Source organism: Chiroxiphia lanceolata, chromosome 11, assembly GCF_009829145.1.
Source record: "Chiroxiphia lanceolata isolate bChiLan1 chromosome 11, bChiLan1.pri, whole genome shotgun sequence".
NCBI classification, from domain to species: domain Eukaryota; kingdom Metazoa; phylum Chordata; class Aves; order Passeriformes; family Pipridae; genus Chiroxiphia; species Chiroxiphia lanceolata.
The window spans coordinates 21,525,794-21,552,317 of record NC_045647.1 but is presented as its reverse complement, the minus strand read 5'-3'; the positions used below and the strand labels follow the sequence as shown (position 1 = coordinate 21,552,317).

Genomic DNA, 26,524 nt, shown 5'->3' with positions numbered 1-26,524 from the left:
CGGTTACTGGGGTCATCCAAAGAAACTGGCTATTTGTTGTATGTAAAAAAAGTTTTCACTTATTTCCAAAGAAAAACTGCCTACCTAAGTCCAGAATGAAAATAGGGCACAAGGAACATTTGCAGAAGGTTCCTAAATTCCTGGGTCATTGCTGTCACTCAGCATGTCCATTGAATATTTTTTTTCCCTCTTAAACAAAAAAACTTTGAATGTATCCAAAGATAATATTCTGGCTATCTGATGGACTTCTGGTAGGTTTCTATTTAGCTTAGGATATTACTGAGGGATTCAACCCTTGCTAATGACAACAGGATGTTATTCAACATTAATCTTCTTTTGCGTATCCTATCCTTAAATTCCGGATTGCAGTTGACCAAAACCAGAGATATGCCTTCAGAATACTTACAATATCTGTTAATTTTCTTCTCAGTTAATCAGACTCTGCTTCCTTAGAATTGGTCCTGTTGTATGATCCACCAGTTTCGGACGGGTAAATAGGATCTGAATTTCTACAGAAGAGTCTATTTGCAAATGCCCCCTAATCTTCCCAGCTTTAAGGGACAATCATGAAACAGCTCTGTAGTATTTAAAGCAGATTTCTCATCATGTGCCGTTAATTTTTATGTGGGTTGTTTTGCTAAGAATAAAATCAGTCTGTTAAAACAATCTGCCCCTTTCATCTTTGAGCAGTGTTCTCCTTTTCTAATCCTGTTCTTGGGAAACACAGTTCGTTTATTTGTGAGGCAGGGGGACATTCCCCATTTCTACAGGTCACATAAAATGCAAAGCCAGTAATTTATCCCAAATCAACTACGTGCATGTGTACATGTGGTCTTAGAAACCGAAGTAACAGAGATATCAAAGAGTAATTGGTGTGTTTTGCTACTTCCGTTTACAGCTACAGTTGTGCCATGTTTTGAATTCCCTTATTATCTGTGTGGGCTTTTAAAAAGTATTTACAATCTGCTGGCTCCTGTAGCACTGGGTACATCGTGCAGAAAACATCCTTCGATTCAAAACTGCCTACAATGGTCAGGACTATTCCGATTAACCATCCGTCAGAAAACAAATCAATGATTAGGAAAATAAGCCTTTGTTTAGTACTGTGCAGCCAAATCTTGGTGGAAATGATTGGTTTTGCAATGTGTTATGAAGGCTGACAAAGTTCCCCCTGTCTGAGTGCCAAAAGGAGCAAATTCCAAAGGGAAACCCCAGAGGGGCAGATCCTGTGATTCTTAACAATTAAATATATAATCCGAGATATCAGATATCTCGAGATTTTAAAAATATATGGTTTGCATGTTACATATTTCTTTATTTATCTATAAACACTTGCACAGACTCTGTAGCAGGTTCTTCTGGTGCACAGAGGGCAGTGAAGCTGTGCAGGAGGAGGCTTGGACTCAGAGAAGTTCTATCTGTTAAAACTGTATACATGTATGGCCAGTCTTCGCGAACGAAGATTTGGGAAGGGTCTTTACCCTTCGAGCCTGCGCAGTGGATTTTTTAGGTGAGACACAGTGTGCGCTGAGCTGAGCCCACCCTTTAATCCTAAGGTTCATCTGCCGGGGCCGAGCAAGCTTGGACAGTGGCAGTGAGGTCCTCAGGACGTAGGTTTGTTTAGAGTGACCTTCTCTTAGATGGATGGCCTTACATGGCTGACGAGCTCCATCTGCCCGGGGGAGTGCCCTGACCGGGAATCGAACCCGGGCCGGGGCCCATCTGTTAAAACTAATTACGCTCAAAAAAACCTTTCAAAAAATGAAGCGATTTCTATTAATTTAAAAGCATTACAGCTTGTTTTACCCTAAGCCAAGCTGAAAATACATAATAGAACTTGATCTAAGAACGTGATTTTAAAATTTTTCACTTTTTTTTCTACTTGAGGCATTTAAAAGATGGAAATCTAAATTTCCACCTTTTGTAACGTCTTTGCATACTTTTGATAGATCTCTAGAGAAGCCTTTTTCAAGTCTTTCCTGAAAACCAAACCAGTAGGTTGAACTACTCAATGAAGTGTTCTCAGCAGGGGAACTACTCCTCACTCCCTCCATCTGTTGATAGGAAAGACCACTGCCCAAAGTCCTTCTGCCTGGGTTTGCAGAGCCCTGCAGGAGGTTGCTCAGTGCAGACTGGTTTAGGCTTCTTTCTGTACCAGCATTTGCATATTAAACAATAATGGTCAAACATGTACTCAAGTCAGGATATGAATTATGCTGCACTAAATTCTGCAGAGGGTATGACACTGTCCATGTACGTTATCACACAGTGCCAGTGGTGATGGTCATGTTGAAGCTGAAGCTGAGGAAAATCCCATTAGGGAAATGTTAATTCAGCCCTCCTTTATAGAGACCACGTTGCATTATCCACAAAAGAAGAAGGAATTTATTATTCTTAATGGAAGGAAGGAATTTGTGCACCAGAGACACAATATCCGTAATGACGTGACGTCACAAAGAGCACAGCATTCCCACCTATATCCTGGCTCTTGGTTAAAAAGAGAGGAGTAGCACAGTGGTAATAACCCAAAAATAAACCCGTGTCATTCTTCATTCCCTGACCCCTCCTATGATGTTGCTGGAGCCAGGCAGTTTTATCCAGTTTTATTCTTCTATATTCAGAGAGAACATTGAACCAAATGTCAGCATAGTGTAAATAACAAAAAGTACTAATTCTAGAGAGAAAAGCAAACCATTAACAAACTCCCTATTCCTGGGCTTCCATAGGAGCAGTCACAGCTCTGTTACCTTCCATCTGTTGCATTTAAGATTTTTTTAAAGCAAACTACTTATTATAAGCAGCAACTTGTTTCAAATCACTGAAGCTTTTATGATGATCAGAAGATATGGTTACTTGATTTGATCTTAACTGAAGGGGAATGCATTTAATTGGAAAGGATCTCATCATGGAGTTATATGGTAGTATAGAATTCAGTATTATTCTGCTTTTTAGAAGTAAACTCTGCACTAAATTTGAGGTGTGGAACTTATCTCTAAGTTATTTTCTCCTTTCACAGTCTCATAGAGGTTCACCTCAATTGTATCCACAGATTAGGAGAAGAGGAACAGGGTCATGACTTGCAGTTTTCCCACAGCTTTATATTATCCTTCAGACCCCTCACACTGAATCTTGCTTTAGCCAGGCCATTCATCCAGCACCAGGAATTATCTTTTATGTCTGGAAGAAAAGGCTGCCTAAAACAAACAAGTTAAAAGAACACACTGAATTATTCTGTGTGAGTGAAGGTGCATAGTGAGATCTATTCTAACAGGCAGCAGGAGAGGTTGAAGAACAGCTTGCCTTCAGAAGGTTGCTAAATGATCTAATGACCCCCAAAACCATGTGTACGGTATTTCTTTCTTTTAGGAAGAGATTTAAATGGGGATAAATGGCTGCTATGGCATCATGTGACCATAAAACTGATGTCCCTAGGTTTGTGGAATAACATCTTAAACACACTCAAGAGTCTGACTTTCTCTTTGCTCTGAGCAAGGCAGCACAGAGGCACTGGAGAAAGTCTAGACAGAATTTTACTGTATCACTCTGTAAGAAAAAAACTATATCACTCTGTATTAATTTAACATTTTAATTAATATTAATTATTTAAAATGTAATTTCCATATTTTATATATGTTTATATTTCTAATTTATTTATAATGGAATTCATATTAATATCAATAATGCTTTAGTATAGTAATAATATTACTAGATCACTCTGTAATTAAAAAAATTAAAATTCAGGTTACTCTGATAAACAGAGCAATACAGCTTGGCAATAAACAAGCTGTGTAGAGACTAATTGAGCACCTTCTATGGTCTGCATTAGAAATCACTGAGGTTTTCTCTGTTCACTGTTTACCTCAGAAGGTCTGTAGGTACTTTGACAACCAGCGATCCCTCAAACAACACCCACGTGCTTCTTTACCACTTACCCTGTCCACCTGCATAGTTCTTTCAAATCAATGCAAACTGTGTTTCATATTTAAATGCTTATAGAGTTATTGTTGTGACTTAAAGGAAAAAAAAGGCAGCAGCAAGGTGCCTTCCTAAATATATTGGTAGAGAATTTAAAACATTGGCAGCAAAACCTGTAAAGAGCAAGGGAAACACTGCTGGGACATACAAATCACAGAACACGGAGTGCAAAACCTTCCCAAGGTTATTGAAGTCAAAAGCCATTCCTGAGTCTGTCATATTCCACCCATTCTTGCAGTGGGGAAGGCAGTGACCTCTTTCCCACAGTGTTTGGGTTTCTTTGCATCCCAGCGACATCTTGTGGCTTCTTCTCCTGTGGGATAAGTGATTTGGGGAGTTATCTTTTATTTGTTACTACAGTGTATTATAATCATTACAGAAGCTGTATCATGTTAAACAAAATATTGGCTATATATCTTACAAATAATAAATGCTATTTTAATGTATTTGTTTCGTTAACTTTATTATTTAAATATGGGATGTATTTTTATATATATTTTAATATGTTCTTAATATGTACGTATATATAAGTGTGTGTATATATATACACAATGTTTATCTTTGTATAGTTGGAAGGGAAGATGCTTATTTTAATCAACGGGGGTTTTTAACTTCTTAGTTATTTTATGTTTGTGAAAACATAAGACAAACAGCTGTAACTCTTAGATCCTAATAGAAACATCAGAAATTAAGAAAAGCAGAAAATAAACATGTATGGAGCCTGAGCTCACCACATCCTGGTAAAAGGCTACGTTTGAGGCACGCTTCATCCAGTAAAATTTATTTGTCACAAGTATAAAATTATACCTTTCTTTTTTCCTACATCAAGGTTGGTTTTTCCCTCTTTGAATATGACTCCTATTTGGGGCAGGTGTTCTGTGTGTCACAGAGGCAGGGACTCAGACTTCAACTGCTGGCTGAAGGATGTCTGCATATTTAAAACAGTCACTATTTCATTACAGAAAAGCTTGACGTAATTGAAACATTTGAACTTGACGTGCAGGTATTGTAATCTATTAAAATATAAAAACAAAGTTCATGCAGGAAAATAAATCCTAAGACTTTCAATGTTGACAGTAATTCAAAACTAATGGGAGATAACATACAAATGCTCAGCAGAGATTTTACCAATAAGTTGATCATGAAAGTGAAAATAACCTATTCCAAAATACTTCCTGAGCTCCTGAACCAGCAGATGGAGTTATTGCTAAGGGAGGTACAGATGTGCTGCTCAGTTCTGTTCCTTACTGAGTCTCCCTCTGCACAGGAGTCACAAGTAAATTCCTGGGTATGTCCTAGTGATAAAACTAGGTGATAAATGCTTTTGGATGTTAACTGTGAATCAAAACACTAATAATTGCTTATCTTTCTTAGCTTGTTTCAAAGTAATGTGCCAAGACCTAGTTAATAGTGCTCTTTCTGAGAGGATCTGATGACCTGTAGACTATAGGAGAACATATGAAGGGGCATATATTGAACGTTTAGAATTGTTTGGTCAAAATTTCTACTACTGACATCAACAGAAATTTGCCCAAATGAAAGAAGGCTTTCTGGGTGTCGCCTGATAATTATTTTTTTTTTTTTTATTTCTAAATATATTGAATGCTTATCACCAGCAGTACACCTGGGAAAAAAATATGATCTCTGCAGAGGGGCTGAGCAAATCTTGGTAAGAGAAAGGGTTGCTAAAAAAATACTCATTAGGTGAGAAGGCCAAAGGAAAAAGCCCCCAGGCAACCTGACAGGTTCAAGCTTCAGGCCCAGGATGACTTGGATAACTTCAGTTGTCTGTAGGATATAGTGATTTAGCCTTAGTGCTACTTTTATAATACAGAAGGCAACAAAGTGCTAAAACTGAAAAAAACAAAACAATTATTACTGCTTAGTACATACTTTTCCAAATTTATTTTATATAAGAACAATACTGTTCTCTTTTTGTCTTCATTCACACAACAAAATGATTCTTTTGGTAACTTTTTTATTATCTTCTGCCAGATGATCTTGTGATAATCTCCCAGTCTACCAGTGGTATTTAAGATCCTGAATTCCATGGTCACTCATCTCAAGAAGAAAGAAAACAACTGGTTTTTAAGTAATAATGAGCCCACCACTATGGAGTAGCCTCTCTGTTCTTAGTAGACTTCTGTGAGAAATGCTTTTTGCTCCCACAGGCATTTTTTTTGGAAACTTCAAAAATTGTCTTCATTCCATTACAGAGCAAACTCCAGCCTTTTCCAAATTAAAACAAGGGAAGCAGTAATTCCATGGCTAAAGAACAGGCAATAGCTGCCACTTACACAAGCAGAGGAGAATGAGTCCAAGTTAGATCTCTCTACTTTGTCTTAGTGCTATAATTGCTATCACATAACATACTTTGATTTTATATTTTATCTGATTTTTCATCTATTTTTACTCTCTGATTTTGTTTCTTTAAGCTGGACCTAACAGAAATATCTTTTTTTTGGAGACTCTTCCTTGGTCTCCCTTCATTTCCCCACTGTTGTGGGTGTTTCCTCTCTACGTTTTTTGTTATTATTCCCTGCCTCCACTTGACTTTTCTGTTTGATTTCTCTGACCTTTAAATCATAACCTGTTAAGCAAAGTGGTTTGGCTTTACTTCATGTTTAACTTGCAAGGATTCTGCTGCTCTCCCCAGCAATCACTGCATTTTATTTTGAATAAGGACCATGTGCTAAATATGCGTCAAAATTTTTAAACAAGGACAAGCACCAAGAGAAATTATGGAAGTATCCAAACCAGAGCAGCTCATTTTCAAATGTTCTTGATTTGTCCATAGAAAAAAAATAAGCAGCCCACACACACACACACTTCCAACAGTGGAATCTGGTGATGGACCAGGCTCCGTCTGTCTGGCTGCCAGGAGAGCAAACTTGTCTTCAGTTGCTTAAATATCCTCCTCCAGTGTCTCTCAACTTCTAGGAGAGACTCAGGGAGCTCATCAGAGCTCAGACCAGCCACTGGTACCCCCTGTGTGTGGCTGTGGACTTGTGCAGCACCACGAGGAACAGGAAAAGAAGCACCACGGGTGGTTGTTCTGCTCTGTTCATACCAGAGTTCTGAACTCCACTTTTATTTGGGGGAGAGCTCAAGTGTCTCACGCAGTCTCTCCCTCCTTCCTGTGCTTCCTCCCACTCCACTGCTCTGATACAGAACTAGTAAGATAAAATGTGGGTTGTGACACTGGATTTGAGTCGGCTCCACCACCTTTTTTCCTGACCTTCCTTTTTCAAAGCATAAACTTCAATTCTGAATGGATCCAGTAATGATGGATCGTGGTGGCTGAAGGTGAAGTTCTGCAGATCTTAAGCTATTCCTGTTCGTGCAAGGATCACTTGCTAGCCCATTTTTAAAAATGGTAATAATAATAACCTTTTTTTTTTTTTAAGACTGGAGAAGCAGATACAGCACAGCAGCAGCCAGAGCCATAGTCCCTGGATCCAAGGGTCAAAAACTTACAGCTTCAGATCTCAGCACAGGATTTTGACACCGTCAAGCTCCAAGGAGTATCTTATCCACTGTGTCCCTGTGTACCCTGGGAAAGGTGTGAGGAAATTTAACTGGCCCCTTTCCCTTGCCTTTCCATCTGTCTGTGAGCTCTTTCCCTGGTAAAAACATGCAGCACACTCATTTAGTCTCAGCACGTGGGGGAGCTCGTTCCTATCCCATACTCCACATTCCTTCCTTGTCTGTGGGGAGCAGTTTTTTCACTGGAAAGAGCTGCATGAAAACTGCTGTGCAACTGTGTGTTTTTATTGTTCCCTGTTAAAAAAACAGAAGTGGAAATCTGGCTTCTTCAAGCAAGAGCTGCAATAAAAGAGCTGCATCCTTGTCCATTAGAATTATTGATTGGCAGTGGAAGGGACCAACCAGCTTCAACATGCGATGCTACTTCAGAAATTCTTTTTCCCTAATAAGTCAACATCCTACTTTTCCTTTAGAAACCTCATCTCCTTGGGGGGTGGGATTATTTTTATCATAGAAAATAGGGCTGGAATGGCCAATGGGAAGTCAGATGTTTCATTCTGTTCAGGGAAAATCCTGGAGTGTACATGTTGACAGCAGTGAGTCCCCACCAGGGTACTCACCTTCCCTGACAACCTGGCAGAGGGTTGGAAACAGATGATCTTTAAGGTCCCTTCCAACCCAAACTATTATATGATTCTATGATTTTTAAGACTGTGTGCAAAAATATTCTAGAAGGAAACTATTGACTAGTAAGTAATTAGTTATCCAGCAATGGAAAGCACTTGGTCTGTGAAATATAAGTTAGAATACTTTTTGATGTTTTAAAAAAAAATGCCCTTTTCAGTGCATTTTTAAAATACTATTCCAAGTAAAAATTGTGCTGCATAGCTTGTTTTCTGCTCTGAGCAGTCATTTTCCTTCCCATTCACTGGAAGACCTTAACAGGATTTGAAAGTTTGTTGAGCAATAACAAAAGCTGCTCTAAGTTTTTGAATTCTTTATCACAACTTTGACATGAAGAAACTCTAGGCTGGCATCGGTTTTGCTGAGAGTGTTTTTTTCCATATGGATTTCCAAGGCTGAATACTGGTACTCCAAAAAACTGTGAAAAGCAGGAGCCAACTCTCCTCTAAGTGCCCCCCCTGCACTAGACAATGTGAAGGTGGATTCTTTTTACTGCGTGCTGTATAAACACACCTCTCCATTGTGGCTGTCACTGTTTCACTGCCTTTCTCAGTCCACAGGGAATATATAACACAATAAATAGCAAAACCTTTGTAGTCCTGTTCAGCACCACTGGAATGAAGCAGATACGTCACCTGTCCCAGACTCACCTGAAATAGGGTAAAGTCTTGACCAGCAACCAGAAAGCCTCCCTGCCACACTCACTGCACATTAAGTGTATAAAGCAGGAAGCAATAAGTTCCTAAAGAGTTTTGTATTTTTGGGTGCTCCCTATCAGAAAGCCACTTTCAGTTCACTGCTTTGCTCCATTATACAATATGTGTTTATTTCCAGCCTGATTTTATTCAGTTTGTAGGCATTTCTTCTTGGTTTGTATTGTCCTTTGGCTTGTTTTTCTGCCTCTAGTTCTTTACCAGTACAATATGTTTATAAAAAGCAACTGTACTGTGTCCAAGCCTTCCATTTACCAAACCAAGCAAGACATATTCCTCCAAATGCTGGAGGTAGAACCTCTTCTGTCTGCCCAGGAAGCTTAATAGCACGTTTCTGTGCCAGCTCAGTTTACATTCAGCTTTCCTGAGCAGGGCTGATGTCAGTGATAACCAACATCATGTCTCACACCTCCTGCAAACACTTCACTGAACCTGTGATGAGATTCTGATTTTTTCACTGCACAAATCTTTCCCATTAGATTTCAGTTAGTGAGCTCTGCATTTCTGACAGATGCATGTTATTATGCCATAAATAAATTATTTTGGACATTACATTTAAGGGGTTTTTTTCCTTTTTTCTTTCTTTTTTTTTTTTTTTGGTAACTTCACACATCAGTTTTGTTCTTTCTTTAGGATATTTTGATCCTATGGTCTTCCAGCTCTGTATATCTACAGCTTTTAGGATCACACTCCTCTTTCTTTTTGCCAGCTTAATTCATGGATATTCTGTTTGAGTTCTAAATGCCACTTATATCCTTCCCATGACTTTTTATTCAATAACTACCTATATCCTCAGCAGCCACTTCCTTATCCATAGTTTAATTCCTGTAGTATTAGTCTTTAACCTTCTCCAGTGTAACTTGTACGTTCCCAATTGCTAGAGAGAACTGGTATGGAATCCTGTATTTCATGAGTCAGCTGGTTTTAATTTCTGAGATGAAGAATGTTTGATTTTTACCTGCATCTCATTTTTAGCTTTTATCCCACCTGCCATCTTGCCCCTGCTCCTGTATTTATCATAATCTATCACACTTCAAACATTCATTTACTATTGACATCCTACTTAAAGTATCTAAATTACCTCTCTCCTTAGCACTCACATTTTTTCTTAGTTCTCCTGTTGCTTAATTGTTCTGCTATTTAGTCTTGTTCCTTTACGAGATCTAATTCAGCTCATATTTTGGCAGCTCTCAATTGATCCCTCTACTTCTTGACCTGAAAAATATGGCTTTTCCCTTCAAATATTGAAATACCTAGGAAAAGCTTCTGTCCTTGCCTTACAAAGAAAACCAGACGAGACCCAAAACCAACTATATGTGCTCCAACTATAGTTCACAAAGTTTTCAAACTCAGCCAAATCAAAATCAATTTTTACTAGGTCTCTGTTTAGCATCTCTTTTGCCCAAGGGCTATTTCCCTGCCAAGTTGCTGCTTTTGCTCCCACCCATTTCAGCATTCTTCAGACTATTTAAAATTCAAGTGTATATGGATCCAATATGCATTTATATAAATATACAGGGTAGAAAAGGAAGTAATACCTTGATCAAATTCTAATGCAACTTGTTTCGTAGAACAAACAGTTCTTTCCTCCAGTTCTGTCCCTGAAATTCTAAGGAGACTTTCAGGTAAGTATGGAAAGGAAGGAAGTGTTACAGATGAATCTAGAGACATCTGTCTTCTAGATAAGTAGTGGGGTTTCTGCTTTGGCTGTAATTAGCCAATATTCTTAAAGATCCTTATACAGCCAAATCATCTCTTCTTACACCCAGAGCTGAGAAATCACTGGAGTATATTTGCAGCATTCATGTGGCTTAGAGGTTTCCACAAGTAAAGCCTTATTTTTTTAGGATAGTTATATAAACAATAAAGCCCTTTGAACAGGAGAGCTTCTATAAGCAGTTCTTTATAATGTTACTGTCAACATCAGCAATCCCTTCTCTTTGGGGAACTTGGATGTGATATAAAAGTCGTGTTCCATAAAATGAAAACCAAAAGGGCTCCTAATGGCATCAGTTACCACACCTCGCTCAGGTAATCCTAAACCATACCAAACACTGTCCTTTTATACTGATAATTTTGCTCTTTAGCCCTGAGCATCCAGATAAGAAACTATGAAGGGTCATTTTTCATGGTATATGCTGCATTTAATGTTTGATTTGATGAATCAGCAATAGGCAAGTTTGTAGATCAGAACTGTATTACAGGAAAACGTGTTTGTGCTAAAAGGAGGTAGTAGGGTGAGATTCTAGGCTGGACAACAAAGGAGAACACAAAAAACCAAGAAGGGTGAATAAATCTGCAGGACAGGGCTGGTCCAGCATCTCTGCTCAGAGAGGTTGTGCTGCCTGTGAGGAGCAAGCAGCTCTCACAATTACATTGGCACAGCACCTTGGAGAGGTGAGAAGGAACAGTCTGGAGTTAATGTGCCAACAACTGGTGTTTTAGAAGAAGCCTGGATTTTATTAAAGGTCTTGGCTCAGGACAGCAAACGAGGCTGGTTCAAAGCCTGTCTTTAATATCAAGTATCAAGGTTTCTGACTGTCTGAAAGAAAGATTCATGAAAAGGGCTGGATTACTACAGACCACTGAAAAACCATGAGTAAGATTTCTCAATTAGGAATGTAATGCTAATTAGACTTTTTGGGTCAGCCTGGGTGGGTTGGCTAATTAGCCAAAGTAATATACCCATGTGATTGGCCTGGAGTGTGGGTGAGGTTCCTGGAAGCACCAGGTGATATCTGGTGGAAAAAAAAGGATGTGTGGGTGGTAAAATCAGGACAGCTGCAGTCAGTGACTGGAGAGAGGGAAATACATCTTCAACAGAAAATGCACAAAGGCTCTAAATTTTCAGAAGAGTCTAGGTAAGGATTAGCAAGCTCCTATAATGTTTATTGAAAGCTTAATTTAGGATAAAATAATTTCTTTATAGGGTGGAGAGATATGCAGATTGCATGAGTGCTGGTGTTGTCACGCCAAGTCAGCTCAGTTGTGTGATAAAACCCAAGACCATTTCAGGGCAAGATTTGCTTCATCCTCAAAGCATGGAGGAGACAAGAGGCCCTGCAGTTGTTGTTTTAACATTAAAATAGATGTGAATTTAAACTGCCAGCCTGTGTTTTCAGTTTCTAAATAAAACATGACTTTTACCTACGTAATCTTTTGTTTCGGTAGAAAAATGATAACGCTCATGTCCTTCCTAGTCACCCTCTGCCCCTGCAGAGAACACACAGGTTGGGTTATGGTCCTGCCTAAGCCTACCATATGGTGATCACAGTCCTTGTGATTATGAAATATTATGTGTGCTTGCTGACAAAGCCACATGGTCTGTTCAGTGCTTCAGAAGAGAACTCTTGGACTTCCTTAGGCCCAATGTCTGTGGTTTCCTCTGAGAGCACTGGCTGTGTCACAGGGGGCTCTCTGCGGTGCCCGGGCACAGAGAAGGCTGCCAGGTGCACCAGAACAATGGAATAGGAAAGGACTTGGCTCCTCCAGGGCAGCTTTTCAAGGTTTCCACTGTGGGCTGATTGCCCTGGTCTCCAGGGAGCTCCTGGTGGAAATGCACATTGTTCCAGTGAGTGGATCCCACAAACACTCCGGGTCCTGAACATGGAGAGGAGAGCACGGCAGCTTTTACATGTGGTTCAGAAAATAAGAGGAAGGAGGGAAACAAAACAGAGAGGACTTTAACCCACACTAAAGCAGTACAAAATTTTCTGCCGGCTGTGTCTTTCCTTACAAAATTCTCTTATTTTCTGTATATGCTCATCCTCACAATGATGCTAACCGAGACCTATGTAACTGAGCCAGGTCATACAAGGAGCAGAGTTTGTACGTATCGCTTTTATTCCTCATTTGGGCTTCTGAAAGTTGGTAACACTGAATAATTTGAGTTTTAGACCTGTCCTCTGTCCTTTTATTTATGTAGCTGAAGCAGACAAAGCAATTTGCAACAGCTGCATGTGATGGAGAGTTGTCTTGTAACATTTAAAACTGTAAGTGCTGGATTGCTGTGCAGGAATTCACAGCTCAATGACTAAGATTTATTCTGTAGTTATAAGATCAATTGCAAATCTACCAGGAAAAAACAGTAAGCCTTGCAAGAAACATGTTTAATTGATTTTACATTTACTATTTAATAAATTCTGAGGGTTTTCCCTCTTGACAGATGGCAATTTAATTTCTGGATTCTTAAAGAGAAAAAAAAAACCCCAAGCTATTATGCCCAGTGATTTAACGTATTTCACATTTCAAAATATTAGAGATGGGAGGATGTTCTGCTCCAAGGTTTTGGTTCAGGCCCATCTTTTCCTCTCAACAAGTTTACATGTGAAAAAGATACTGCCAGATAAATCTCCTGTTTTGAAAAGTTAAGTATTACATGTGTTTCTAATAATATGTCAGATGGAGTAGCATCAAGTAATTTCAATTATTTTTATTATTTGTCTGTGGGGTTTGCTTTCTTCTTTTATTCTACTTAGCAAAACACTTAACCTAGAGCAGACCATCTCCCCCATTTGCAGTCAGTGAATCAAAGTGAAACTATGGCTGCAAAACACCCTGCTGTACTCACACTTGTGGATACGAGTGAACAGAGTTAGAAATAAATTATTTCTTAAATTACACAGAGGTATCTGTTGAAATCCATTTCCTAGTCAGTCTATCCTAAAAAAACCAGAGCAGAAGTACTGAGATACAGAAAAGTCATTCACAGTTCCAGGAACTGAGGAGAAAGACCTTGCACAAATGGAGGTAGGTTTGAGCAGGCATTCCTTGTGTTGTGATCACATGCTGCAAAGGGAGAGCAATTTTTTTAAGAGCTTTGGATTAGCCCAAGATTCATATATCATGTCAGACAGCAACTAAATTAAAAAATGTTTTCTGGAATAAATTTCAAGTGTATATTCAGCCCCAACACTGAAGAAGTTTCTAATGAAAATAAAGACAAATTAGTGGAAAATTGGAACTAAGCTACTCTAATTTTTTTTCTCTTCTGTTTTCAAATGTATTTTCCAGAGTGGATCACTAAAGGAGCCAGAGCCAAACAAAATACCACCTCAGCGACCACCACCTCAAGGTTGTTTACAGTACATTCTCGACTGTAATGGCGTTGCAGTAGGACCAAAACAAGTCCAGGCTACTTAGATAATTGAGACTAAAAGCAAGGGTTAAAGCAAAAAATGGGAAAAAAAAAGGAAAAAAAAAAAAAGGAAAGGAAAAGAAACGAACACAAACAATCTCAAAAGCAAACATCTCAATTTTGTTCAGTTTTTGCATTGTTTCAGTGCTGACCTGGACTGTGTTTTTTTCTATGCAGTGTCAACTCTCCTGTCTGGTTGTTTCCTTGTTCCTGTCTGTGCGTGTAATGCTTTACCAACCTTCCTCTGTAAAACTCGTGATTTCAGGGCTGTTGTCAACGGTGTACAAAGAATGTGCCTCTCTAGAGCCCCGTGCAACTGTACATTATGGATGGTTAGACAGTATTTTTGGAGTATTATATATATATATATATATCTTGTTCAGTAAAATACCACCAAGGTGCAAATCTAAATCCTTTTGCTTACTCTGTGAGTGTGTGCACACTGTACTCATAGCCTTTATTTTTGTGTGCATGACTAATAGGTAGGTGATCCAGATATATTTTTAAAAGTCTAGATTAGAATTTGCTAGTGAGGCTTTTTATTTATAATTTTATAAAGTTTATTAACATTTGAGTTATACGCAAGTGGAAGTCTGATATTTCAGTGACTCCATAAAATACAGTTCTTCCCAAGGAATATTTAAAATATCTTCTATTTTACATACTGGTATTCATATTTTTAGTAAATCTGCATTAAATTATTAGCTACAAAGCTATGTAAATGGGCCACCTATGTGCAATATCTCAGTGAAAGTGTATTTAATGTATCCTATTTCAATTAAGTAGTACCTTTTGCTGTCATTCTGAATTAGTAATCTATGGATATTTTTAATGAAAACTAATGCAAATACTTTCAAAAAATCTTATACTTACCTAAGATTTAAATCCCAGGTTGTTTAGTGAGAAGTACCTCAAGGACTGTTAAACTTCCTATAAGAGCTCATTTTTTTTCAAATACTGAGATGTGAAGGGATGGCAGACCAAGGTACCTTTAACCAGCCAGGGATGTTGCTCTTGGATTAGAATGCAAGACAAAAGTGTCAGTGGTTTTCTTTACCAACTCAGGTCTATCTACTGTTTTACACCTAGAATTATCCAGATAGTTATAAAGAAAATCCAGTCCCGACATTGTCCACATTAATAGGGTTTATAATAATTGCTTGTCATCAAAGATGCAAAAAGATTTGAGATGCCTGACAAGTGCTAGATTTTCTGTAGGTAAATTATTTGTGATTTTTACAGAACCCACTTACAATGTAATGGTTATGAGAACTCCACAGGCAGGCAGTTAATCTGTTGTGAGAAATCTAGCCCAGAGTCACAGGCTGCACACTAGTGGCATACCAGAGAGCTTAGTTGCAAATGAGCCACAAAACTATAATTTTCATCTTGAATATGTACAAAGATGAGTAGTGGCCATTAGTTTCGTGCAAACAATTATGTTTAAAGGGAAAACAGCCTTATGTTCTACTTCTGTTTTCCCTACAAGCACTGGAAAAAATTATCAGTGAGTCTCATCATTCTTAGTGTTTCTTTTATTTGTACAAGCTGGCTGGTGAGATGAGAATTAAGGTATGCATTATTAGCTATTTAAATGTTTGTGGTAAGTGCTACTGTTTACTACCTATCAGTAAATTACATGAATATTTTGCTTTAGTGATCAGCATTTGTCTGGGTCAGTGAGCATTCCAATGATGGCATTGGCTATTTTGTTCTATATTAAGAAAATTTCACTTAGAATCAGGTTCACAAATCCTTCCCTCCAGACACCCTAAAAGTGAAGAAACCATACTGCCCTGGGGTGGATAAATGAATCTGATGACTGATTTTCTTTCAAGCAGTTGGTATTTTGTTTTGCATGGAGTAGTACCAGTGATCACAAGTGCTTTTCACACAACGTTTGTGTGCTGTGTGTGAACAGAAGGGTGTTCCAGGCAGGATTTTAGCCTGTTGACTGTCAAGGATTTGCAGGGGCACACAGTATTCCTACATCCCACAGCCAAGACACAAGCCAAAATGTCTCTCTGCATGTCAGCATGCTTAGGTGCAATATTGTGGATAACAGGGAACAGATGTTTTACAGTGTAGGCTTAATGTTCACTTTTGTTGACTTATTTTTGGTAAAAGTTTCTTTCATGATTGTTGCCTTTTGTACAACCCAGCTGCAAGAAAGTGAGCAAACGCTGGAAATGTGACAGCAGTATATCTTTTATGTGAAATATCTTGTACAGCTTAATGTGCAATAAAAGAAAGTTATATCTGTCTTCAGTGTAAAGTTTCTGGCATTCAAGCCTGTATGTACAAGTGGGGGAAAGAAACCTTTCTGGGTTTCAATACTGAGTGAAAGGAGACTAATAAGAAAATGATCCTTATTAAGATGTTGCAAGACCATGTTATCACCTTCAAATATTTCCTACAAAAGTGGTTCAAATTAATAAATAATGAAGGCACATTCCTTAACATACAGTACGTGCTGTTTATCTTTCTACATCACACTAACACACTGCTACGACTGTATGAAAACTTACTGAAGCATTAGCACGTGCTGTTGTCAGACACATACACTGGAATCTCATGTAGCAAGGGGAAAGCTGACTACACTAGCAATTTAAAACCAAACAAAACATATATTGCAGCAGTACCTCCAGATACGAAGGTTTTCTTTTAAGACCTGACTAGATGAAGTCTTTCACTTGCATTAAATATCTGTGTAAAACTAAAAATTCCCAGATATCTAGAACATCTAGATCAGTTGTGTTCTATAGTATTTACTGTTCAGCAAAGCTCTTTTCCTGAGTGAAACATGATACAAACAAATACTCAGAATTTCACCCCGTCCTTTCTTCCCCTAAAGGCAGATGTCCTGTGTGCATGTCACATGCAAGAATTAAGATTCAGTTATAACATTCAGTCCAGAAAACCACAATCAGACATGGGGTATGAGATAAAAGCAGCCCACTGATATCTGACACAGCACTATTTCAGTCAGAAAGCAGAAAAAAACCTGCTGTATGATGAAGTAGCATCTTTCAGCCATGGATTTCACAACCTAAGTCTCTACTACACGTTGCATTTTCACATTTAATGCAGTAGCTTGCCAACATCCTTCCTTTTCAGTGGAAAGATCATCTTGGTGAAGAATTAGTAATGACTTTCTTGTGTTTCTTGTAATGTTCTTGACATATCTCACTAAGGGGTTAAGTAAGTTATTAAAATACTTTAAATTAGCCAGAAAATTTCAGTATAAAGTTGTTTTACTGCTGTAAGAGTGAATCTGAGAGGCCTATTACAGAAATAATTTAAAAATGTTGGAGGAACAAAACTGCAATAACTACACAGAAAATAGTAACTGTATTGCTGAAATAGATATTACTGTTATTTCACAGCCTCTCCTTAACTCGAGCCAACATTATTCTGGGTGTAACTCCGTTGATTTGGTTTGAAGTCAGTACCTCTACTGCTGGGATAAATTGGGTACTATTTAGCAATTTAAAGGGTGAATCATGGGTGCTCCAAGCAAGTTACTAATGTACCGAGTGTGATTAGTAGTATTGATTACCTGAAAGTACAATCCATATGAATAGAATTTTGCCTCAGAAATAGAATTAATCACATTCGAGGATTATTTTAAAGTGTTGGATATGAAGTCTAATAAGGACTCTTTGAAACTATAAGATTATGAAGTTTTTCTTGTGCTGAAACCTAGGGGGCCCAGTGCAACCCCAAGGAATGCAATCCCAAAGCCAGGAGCCATTGCAGCCCCAGCGCATGTTCCCCCCGGGGCAGTCAGCAAAGCCCTCAACTTCCCAGCCACAGCGTCCACCCGGACCCACCACCCAGCAGCCACGGCCCCAGGCTCAAGGTCCTCCCAGCACCAGATTATCAAAGGAAGCACAGCCACAGCCACAGCCACAGCCAGCTCCACAGCCTGCTCCACAACAGAAGCCTCAGTCTCATCCACAACTTAAGTAAGATTTGCTTTATCCATTTTATTTTCTCCTCGTAACACAAACCTTGCTGCCATAACTGTAATTTGGGAGTTGGGCTAATATTCAGGAAAAAAATAGACGTATGTTCTCAGGTTTAAAATGAGGTTAAAGTATTTCAAAATATTCAAAATATTTTAATATTTTGGGTGGTGGAACAGGCTCCCCAGGGAGCAGCACCAAGCCTGACAGAGCTCAAGGAGTGTTTGGATGATCCTCTCAGGCACATGGTGTGACTCTTGGGGGTGGTCCTGTACAGGGCCAGGAGTTGGACTCAGTGATCCTTGTGGGTCCCTTCCAACTTGGCATATTCTGTGATTCTGTGATACCTGTTTATGGTTAGTAATTCAGTATCATCTGTTATATCCTAAGCACTGCACAAAATTTCATTTAGTAGTTGTGCAATCTCTGCCCTAGTGAGGTCTGAAAACATATCATCTTTCTGCTCTTTGTTTCCTCCTTTTGGTGCCACTGACTCACAAGCTGGGTGTGCTGTAAGTCTGCACACAAAGAGGAAGTCTTATCTATTTAAACTTTTAACCTTGCAGTCACTCAGACAACAGATTCCATTTCCAAAGGCCTATCTCAGAAACAATACCAGTGAACACTTTGGACAGTGGCTGCCAAATTGTTTCTTTACAGCTGCACTTGGTCCATGGTTGGGTGGTGGCACTGACTGTAGAGCCCAGGTGATGCACAGAAAAGGCTGCACAGAACTGTCTCTGGGTATCTCCCTTCTAGAAGATTCCTTACAGTAAGGAATCCTCACAGCTTAAACCCAGCCGGAAACAGAAAACTTGGGGAAGTTTTTAGCAATGATTTGCAGTTTTTCAGCACATAAATCCTATTGCTGGTGGAATCACAGGCACATTCTCCTTAGTTTGGTACATAAAAGACTGGCATGTAGGCTTTGTTTCATCCCAGGAACACAGATCCCCTTGTTCCACCCACTCATGTGTTAATAGTGGTGGGAAATAACTCTGAGTCCTCCCCTGAGCCCCATTGAGTGGAAGAGAGACGTTAGATGACAAAATGCAAAGATGAGGGTATTTTCCTTGCCTTCGTAGGACAGTGTATTTCTTTATTCTGTTTTATAATCATAAAACTCAAGTTCATTGATCCATCATTTAAGTATACATAGTGAATAGAGAGGTCGATTTTCTTAAGCAAGATGGAAACTAGTTTGTGGTTTGAAACTTAATTTGACAACTCCTGACATTGAAGAAAAGCAGCTAAGAACAGTTACAGGACTGTACCATTTCCAGCTTTCTCCCTTTAGTTCTTTGTTCACATCTAGACTCATTTTTCTCTTCTTCAAATGGAAGAGTGTCTATTTAAAACAAAATAACAAAGGAGAAATTAAAGTTTTTAAGATGTAAGTCATAATGAGAGTAGTTTTTCTAACTTTCAGAAGCAGTTTTAGGTCCACACCAAGGCTCAGATCTCCTGCCTGTAGGATTAACTCTATTTGCATGTGTATGCTTTGTATTCACCCAGATGCTGTTGCCTAACCTGTATGTGCATGTTATTAATCTGTGAATAAATATTTAATTAGGCTACTTATTGTGTTACTAATCAAGTCAAGTGCTGCTTCCCACCCTCCCTCTTTCAGTGAGTACAAACAAACATTTATCAGTCTATTCTCATTAGCACAACTATAATTTATGAAAAACCTAAAACGCCTGTAGCAGTGTTTGCTGCACATTATTAGTTTAGAAGTAGAGAGGCTGCAAACCATGAAGAGTCTCAAGCAATCAGAATAAGAAAAGTGTTTCAGTTTTACTAGAGCCAAAACTGAAATCTGTTGTACTGAGATAAAAATGAAATCAGTTAACTAGTTTTACTAATGCAGGGATGTCTTTGTAAGAAGTTTATAACTCAATTATGTATTCTATTTAAATCCAACCCTATTTTTTAGATATTATTTTAATTGACAAATCAGGAGTTAAAGTTTTAAACTTTAGCTATTTTCTTTCTTGTTTTCCTTGTGTGTTATGTGTTTCGTGCTTATGGAAACTCACACAGAAGTTACATGATAGCACTAAGGATGGAGTAGCATTGCTAGACTAACTACCTATAGGCAAGAAAAATTATATCTGATTTGCAGTATTTTTTAAAGCTATAAACTGTCATTAAACCTCCATTAAGGATCTAATGTCCAATATGTAGAGAGAGAGAGAAAGAGAGAGCACATTACAACTTTCGGATTCATTCTTCAAACTCTTGCCAATATACCTAATTTTTCTTTGTGCATAACTGTTTTCAGCCTTAACAAACGCAGTTATTAATTGTCCATGTTCAGTTGTGATTTGGATTTAGTAGGCAGGCCCCCATTTTTCTCAGGTTCTAATTTACACCATCCAGTTTATTGGAATACAATGTTTCAGATCTGTAAAAAGAAAACAAACCACCAGTGTGTGCCTTAAAAAAATGTTTTCCTCAGATATTAAGTCAAAGTGCAGGATGAATGTAGTGGGTTGCCCATAACTGTGTTGCTTGTGGTCAATGCCCATTTTGTTCACTGTCTAGGGAATGGCCTGGAGCTGTGCCAGGGCAGGGTCAGGTTGGATCTCAGCAAAAGGTTCTTCCCCCAGAGGCTGGTTGGGCACTGACCAGGCTCCCCAGGGCAGTGGGCACAGCCCCAAGGCTGCCAGAGCTCCAGGAGGGTTTGGATGATCCTCTGGGGCACAGGGGGTGACTCTTGGGGATGGGCCTGTGCAGGACTGAGGGTTGGACTCGATGATCCCTGTGGGTCCCTTCCAGCTGAGCACATTCTGTGGTTCAGTGATTTTCCTGTTCTCCTCGCTGGCACAAGTGATGAATGGACAGAAGCCGGGGGACAATGTGACCAGACCAAACCTGTTGTGTTTTTGTCTTGCAGCAAGTCTCAGTCTTTGACAAACGCCTTCAGCTTCACAGAATCCTCCTTCTTCCGGTCATCTGTGAATGAAGACGAAGCAAAAGCTGAAACCATCCGAAACTTGAGGAAATCCTTTGCTAGTCTCTTTTCTGATTAGCTAGCTTCATCTAAATGCACCCAACATATAGTCTGAAAACTCCGTGAATGTTCCATAGGTTTTGTTTTCCCTGTGCCAGTACCCTTCTCTACTGTGCTAACTGTTGTATTAAGCAATATGTTAAACTTACAGAAAAAAAATAAGTAGCAGGAGGACTTTGATGAGATCCCATCCAGGAACATGTATAAACATCTATAAAGAATGAAGGGTTCAATTGCTACCACAGAATGTTGAAGTCTGAGGTCCTTATCCATTGTAATATTGTGGCCTTACTGTGACTGAAGTATATAATCCTATTTGAGACTCCTTTGTAGAACTGTGTTAATAAAGCATTGAGGAATGGGTTTCTCCTTGCTTTACCCATTCCCAGTGCGTTGCAATGCATGTGTATTTTGTGTGTAAATGTTTTGTACCGCAAAAGTATAGTCTTGACTTGTTCTTGCCTCCCAGATTTAGGAGGCAATTCACACTGACATTGTCAAGCCACATAAATAATGTGAGAAATTGAAGCAGTTTCTTCCTCCTTATACAATCCTCCCATCAGCTGGTTGTAGACTTCTGATGTATTGCTGAGAGTTATCAGTACAATAAATGTCATAAATAGAGTGTAAATGTACTACTGTATCTCCATATGTCTATTTAAATTTATTTCCAAACTGTAACCATAACTGGGTTTAGTTGCAAAGAATATGCATGATGTTACCCCCATTTTTGTGAACACCTTCTAATAAATGTAAAGTCCCATGCCTGATTTAAAAACAATGTCTTCTACAAAGCTTGTTTTAATGTCAATATATATTGTCTATTTTGAGTGATATCAAAAGGGTAGCTTTATGATTATAAAATATTTGGACACAAACCACAGCTGTAAGAAAATAAACTATCACAATTAATTCCTTTGTTGAATCAGCATAATAAAAAAAATGTATAAATTCTGGGAATCACATTTACATTTTCTAGTGAGTAGTGTCTTTTAAAAATATTTAACTTGTGAAAACATAAATGATCCCAGACTTTGAGGTAGTAGCTGCATTTAAAAAAAAAAAATTCTAAATCAACCTGAAGTTCATTAATAATCTCTAGATTATCCATTTCCAAAAGATTATTGGGTCTTTTTGCCTATGACACAGTATTCCTTGCCAGGAAATGGTGCTAAAAGGGGAAACAAGAAAAAAATAACTGTAATATTAACATGTCTGAGGGAGAACAGTAACTTAAAAACCAAATGGGTTTTGTAATGGGTTTGTAGAGACACATCTGTTTGCCTCAGAAGTTTTAGCTCCTGTAGATCTGGTAGTTTATGAAGCCTGGGTAAATCAGAGTCAACCTTTGCTGACATCAGTCCTGTCAGCAGTTTTGGATTCCTTTGGGTGAGGAGCCTGGCTGGGGCCGGGAGGTTGGCAGTGAAGGATGGAAACTTGGCTGTGCAGTGATGTCAGAGCTGGGTTCGGACACGAGCCTCGGGTGGCTCTGCCTGTCAGCAGGCTTGGCTTGGCTGAGGACCTGAGCACACATTCCCTGAAAAGCAGGCACGTCCAAATCCCTCACAGCCAACACACTTGGCACCTTTGGGGACTGACGGCGAGGCCCGACTCTGTTCCAGAGTTCAACAACCATGCCCAGAACAATGCAGGTGAAGACTAAAAGGAATTTCCGGGTAAGTTTGCACTGCAACATTGGAAACAGATACAGAGCATTGCCCTCTGTAAGTTGGAATCTCAGTCCCCCACCTTTGGAATGACCCTCGGAGGAGCTCTCTTACTCACTGACAATTCTCTCTTCTTTCAGGATGAATGCACTGTGTACAGAAGCCTGTAGTTTAGTCGATGAATTCTGTGACAAAAACAGAATGCTTTAACAGTTAAGAGTTTATATTAGTTCATATATATCAGCTATACTTTGATTTTTTTCAAGCTTTGTCCCCCTCACTGAATTGAAACACTCTCCACTGGGCTGCAATAACAACCTCGAGCACTTACAGAGCCTTTCATGTCTGAGAGGCACTTTACTTTTAGATTAGAAAGATTAATCAAAGTTGCTAACACAAATTAATTACTGCTACAGAGAAAGCATAGTAATTATGCATAGTTTGGCATGTGTCATGATTAGTACATGCCTAGTTTCAGCAATATTTAGTACAATATGAATTACAGGTAGTTCATTAGTCCAGCCCCAGATTTCTACTTGAGGCAAAGTTTCTCGCTCATGTAAAATTCCCTCCCACCTCTTCCTGGGAGAAAATGGGTTTCACTACAGTCTTTGTTTTACCATCTGGAACAAAAATAAGAAAGAAAGGAAAGAAAAAAGAGAGCAAGATGATGCAATCAAATCTGTATGGTGTATCCTCCCACACAATGTACATAACACATTGCCTCTCCACAATGCCAGAACTTCTTTATGCCTCCGAGCATGCTAAAGCGTGTCGCACACAAGCTGGTGCCTGCTTGTGTTCCTCCTGCAGTGCTTCATGTTTAAGACATTTCTGAGCAATCTATAACACATCTCCAAAATACTAATCTCTGGGAAAAAAGAGTTTTTACGAAAAGTCTGTTCAATCTTGGATAGCCCATTTTGTCTTGCTTCGTTAAAGAGGCTGTGCTTCGGCTTCATGTGCAAGCTCTGAACACCCATTTATCCAGTGGAATGCTGTGTAGGGATGCACAGATGGTAACACAGGAGTGGCTGTGGTTGCTCATCTCTATGAACCTCAGCCCAGGAACACAAGGACTGTACTTCATTTGCACCTTTCCATACAAATGCAGCTTACAATACCACAGGTTTCTGTGCATGGCACTCCATCCTTTTTCATCTTTCACTTATAAATCAGGATAGTGTGAAGGCTACAAGAGCTACTAATCCAGTTTAGTCTTGAGATTGAGACGGAGCCACTTTCTGACCATTAGGCCTGAAGCTAATTCAAAACACTGAAGCAGATTTCAAGAGATTGTAATTATGGTCAGAGTGACTAATCTAGCTTTGAAACAACCACTAACTCTCCAGTAAAAATTAGTCAAAATAGTACGAAGGTACTTTGTAAACACTGTGTGTGCTTTGCATACTTCCTACTTCACTCAACAAAGTCCCTTTTCTGAGCCAGCACTGGCTCCATGACCAGCTCACGTACAATAAAGCTCCTGTTTGCAGAACTGAGAAAGTCAGGGCATGTTGTCTGGGCACAGACAGGGCTGTTGCCACTGTTCGGTTGAACACTACAAACAAAGTTCCCAGCGAGTTGTCCATCAAAAGCAGCTGCCAGCAAGGAAGCAAGAGGCTGAATAAGTCCAGCCCAGCTCTCAAGTGCTTTTTTAGGTGTCATATCTCAGTAGCCCAATCTCCATCTGTCTCAGGAACCGGGAGAGCCACACGGATGAGATGGGATCTACGGGGACCTGGGCCACACCAGCTGGAGGCTGGGCAGGGTAGATAAAGGTGATCCAAAAAGGCCAAGGATTGGGACTGAGTTTCCTTTTCTCTCTGGGCACTCAGCTGTCCCATCCTTCAGAACCATCCCAACTTCCAACACAGAGTAAGAGGCAGCTTAATTGGGCTCTGCCTTTGTGCTTCCCCTGGCAAAACAAAGCTGTTTAGCTGCAAACAAAGAGGCGTTTGCAAATTTTGAGCGCTAGTAGAGTTTATTTTTCCACACCAAAAGTAACTAGGAGTGATTATTCACTCACAGCAATTTAAGAAAGCTCACCTAAACTATCACAGGTGCCACTACAGATGAATTTAAGTTCTGAAAAACAATACAGGTCTCCAACATGGAAATGCCTTTTATTAGACGCACATTTCTAAACGAGCACAAATTTTTAAGATGTTTTTTAAATCTTGTATTGAAAGATTCAAAGTGAGCATGTAAAATTAGTCATTCATTTTGTAAATGCACGTTCAGTTATGTAAGTATGCAGCCAAATTTCAAAAATCCCATTTTTCTTATTTCCTCTACTTTTTCCTCTTTTCAAGGGAAAATATTCCACGTTGATTCGTTCCTCTGTCATTAAATTATTGCAGCTCAAAAATTAACTCAATGTTAAGAATGATAATTAAACTTTTTTAAAAGAGAAAGAATTCAAACAATGTCTACAGCATCAAGTAAGTCCTTTAAATTTAAAATAAGCCAGGAAGAATGACAGAAAGATTATCCCCCTGTTTGACATTAAGATAATCCAGGAGAAACATGTTTGAGGGTTATTTCCCCTCACAAATAACAATACAAAAAATTAGAAAGAGGATCAATTTAAACAAAACAAATAAAATTAACAGAATTTTTGGCTTTTGCTGGGACTGGAGTTTTTAATTCTTTCTAGATGTGGTGTTTAAAAACTGATCCACTTCACATCATTTAACACTGCAGTTTCCCAGTACAGGATGTGTACGATGGAGAGGGTCCCTGGATTTACAGCTAAATCTCCATTCTATGAAAGTAATGGATGGTAACAGGTAAAATGGAAGGTAACCTGACAATGGATTTGGCTAGGAGCTAACTCATTACTTGTGGGTTTTATTAGCATTTTTCTCCTCTCCTATTTCTGCTTTCCACGCATGTTCCTGTTTCTCTGACCAGTCCCAATGAGCAAAATTCTGCTTCAAGGCTTTATAAGCTCTAAGGAGCCATTTTTTATTTAAAGTCAAGATTTTGAGTTTTCATCATTGCCTTGCACTTCCCAACACCATGAAGATAGTGACAGTAAGCAGTAAAAAATGGAAACTGACTGTTCATGTTCTTCCCTAGCTTTCTTAACTAAAAATGAATTTTTGGTAAAAGATTCTGTAGATTTAAAAAGCACCTACACAGTCAATACAAAAGAACTGTTGTCTCTCCAGATGAGAAAAGAAAGAAAAGAAACAAGTAGTGTATGTGGGCTGGTACTTAACTCTTTTTTAGTTTGGGAGCTACTTCTCAGAAGTCTGTTACAAGTGTTTGAGTGACAAGCACTTTTCAGAGGTGAGGTGGTGTAAGGACTTAAAATTATACAGCTTTATCTGCTCCATCGGTCACGGAATTTCTGCAGTGAAGAAACTCTAGATAGTACTTCAGATGCCCGAAACTAAAATTAACAGGAGCTGTGCTTCATTAGTGTACCATGTTCCCTTTTGAGGTTTTAGCAAAACCTAAAGTGTGGATTTCTTTTTCCTGTAAGAACAATGAAGATGATCATCCTAAGAACTAACATGGACCATTAGTAGTTCTGCCACTAAGGAAAAGCAAGATAAGCTGATGCTTCTTTTCCACTGCCCCTTAGATATTTCACATAAAATTCTGACGTTTCAGTCTCCTCACATTTTGTTTGTGGGAGCTGGGACTATTAAGCAAAATTTCATACAATCAGAAAAATATGTTGATGTGAGAGGAGATATTTATTTCTTTCCCACCCACCACAATAAACCCTGAGCATCTCACAGCCTCACTCCTACCATGCCTCCTCCCCTGAAGCTGAGTGGGGCAAAGCATCCTTTCACTAAGTGCACAATGCCTTAAGCCAACACCTCACTTGCCAAGGGTGCTCTAGCTGGAGATCTATTGTA

General features: G+C 39.0%; 1 protein-coding gene across 1 annotated transcript in view; it reads left to right on the top strand.

The window, feature by feature from the left end:
- Positions 1-21,944, top strand: part of SYN2 (synapsin II) — a 179,590-nt gene extending 157,646 nt beyond the window's left edge. The window contains exons 11-13 of the mRNA XM_032699341.1: positions 13,872-13,932; positions 17,702-17,963; positions 20,863-21,944. Of these exons, the coding sequence (XP_032555232.1) occupies positions 13,872-13,932; positions 17,702-17,963; positions 20,863-20,998 (459 nt within the window). The 3' untranslated portion in view covers positions 20,999-21,944. The remainder of the gene's footprint in view (positions 1-13,871; positions 13,933-17,701; positions 17,964-20,862) is intronic.
- Positions 21,945-26,524: the final 4,580 nt, after the last annotated feature.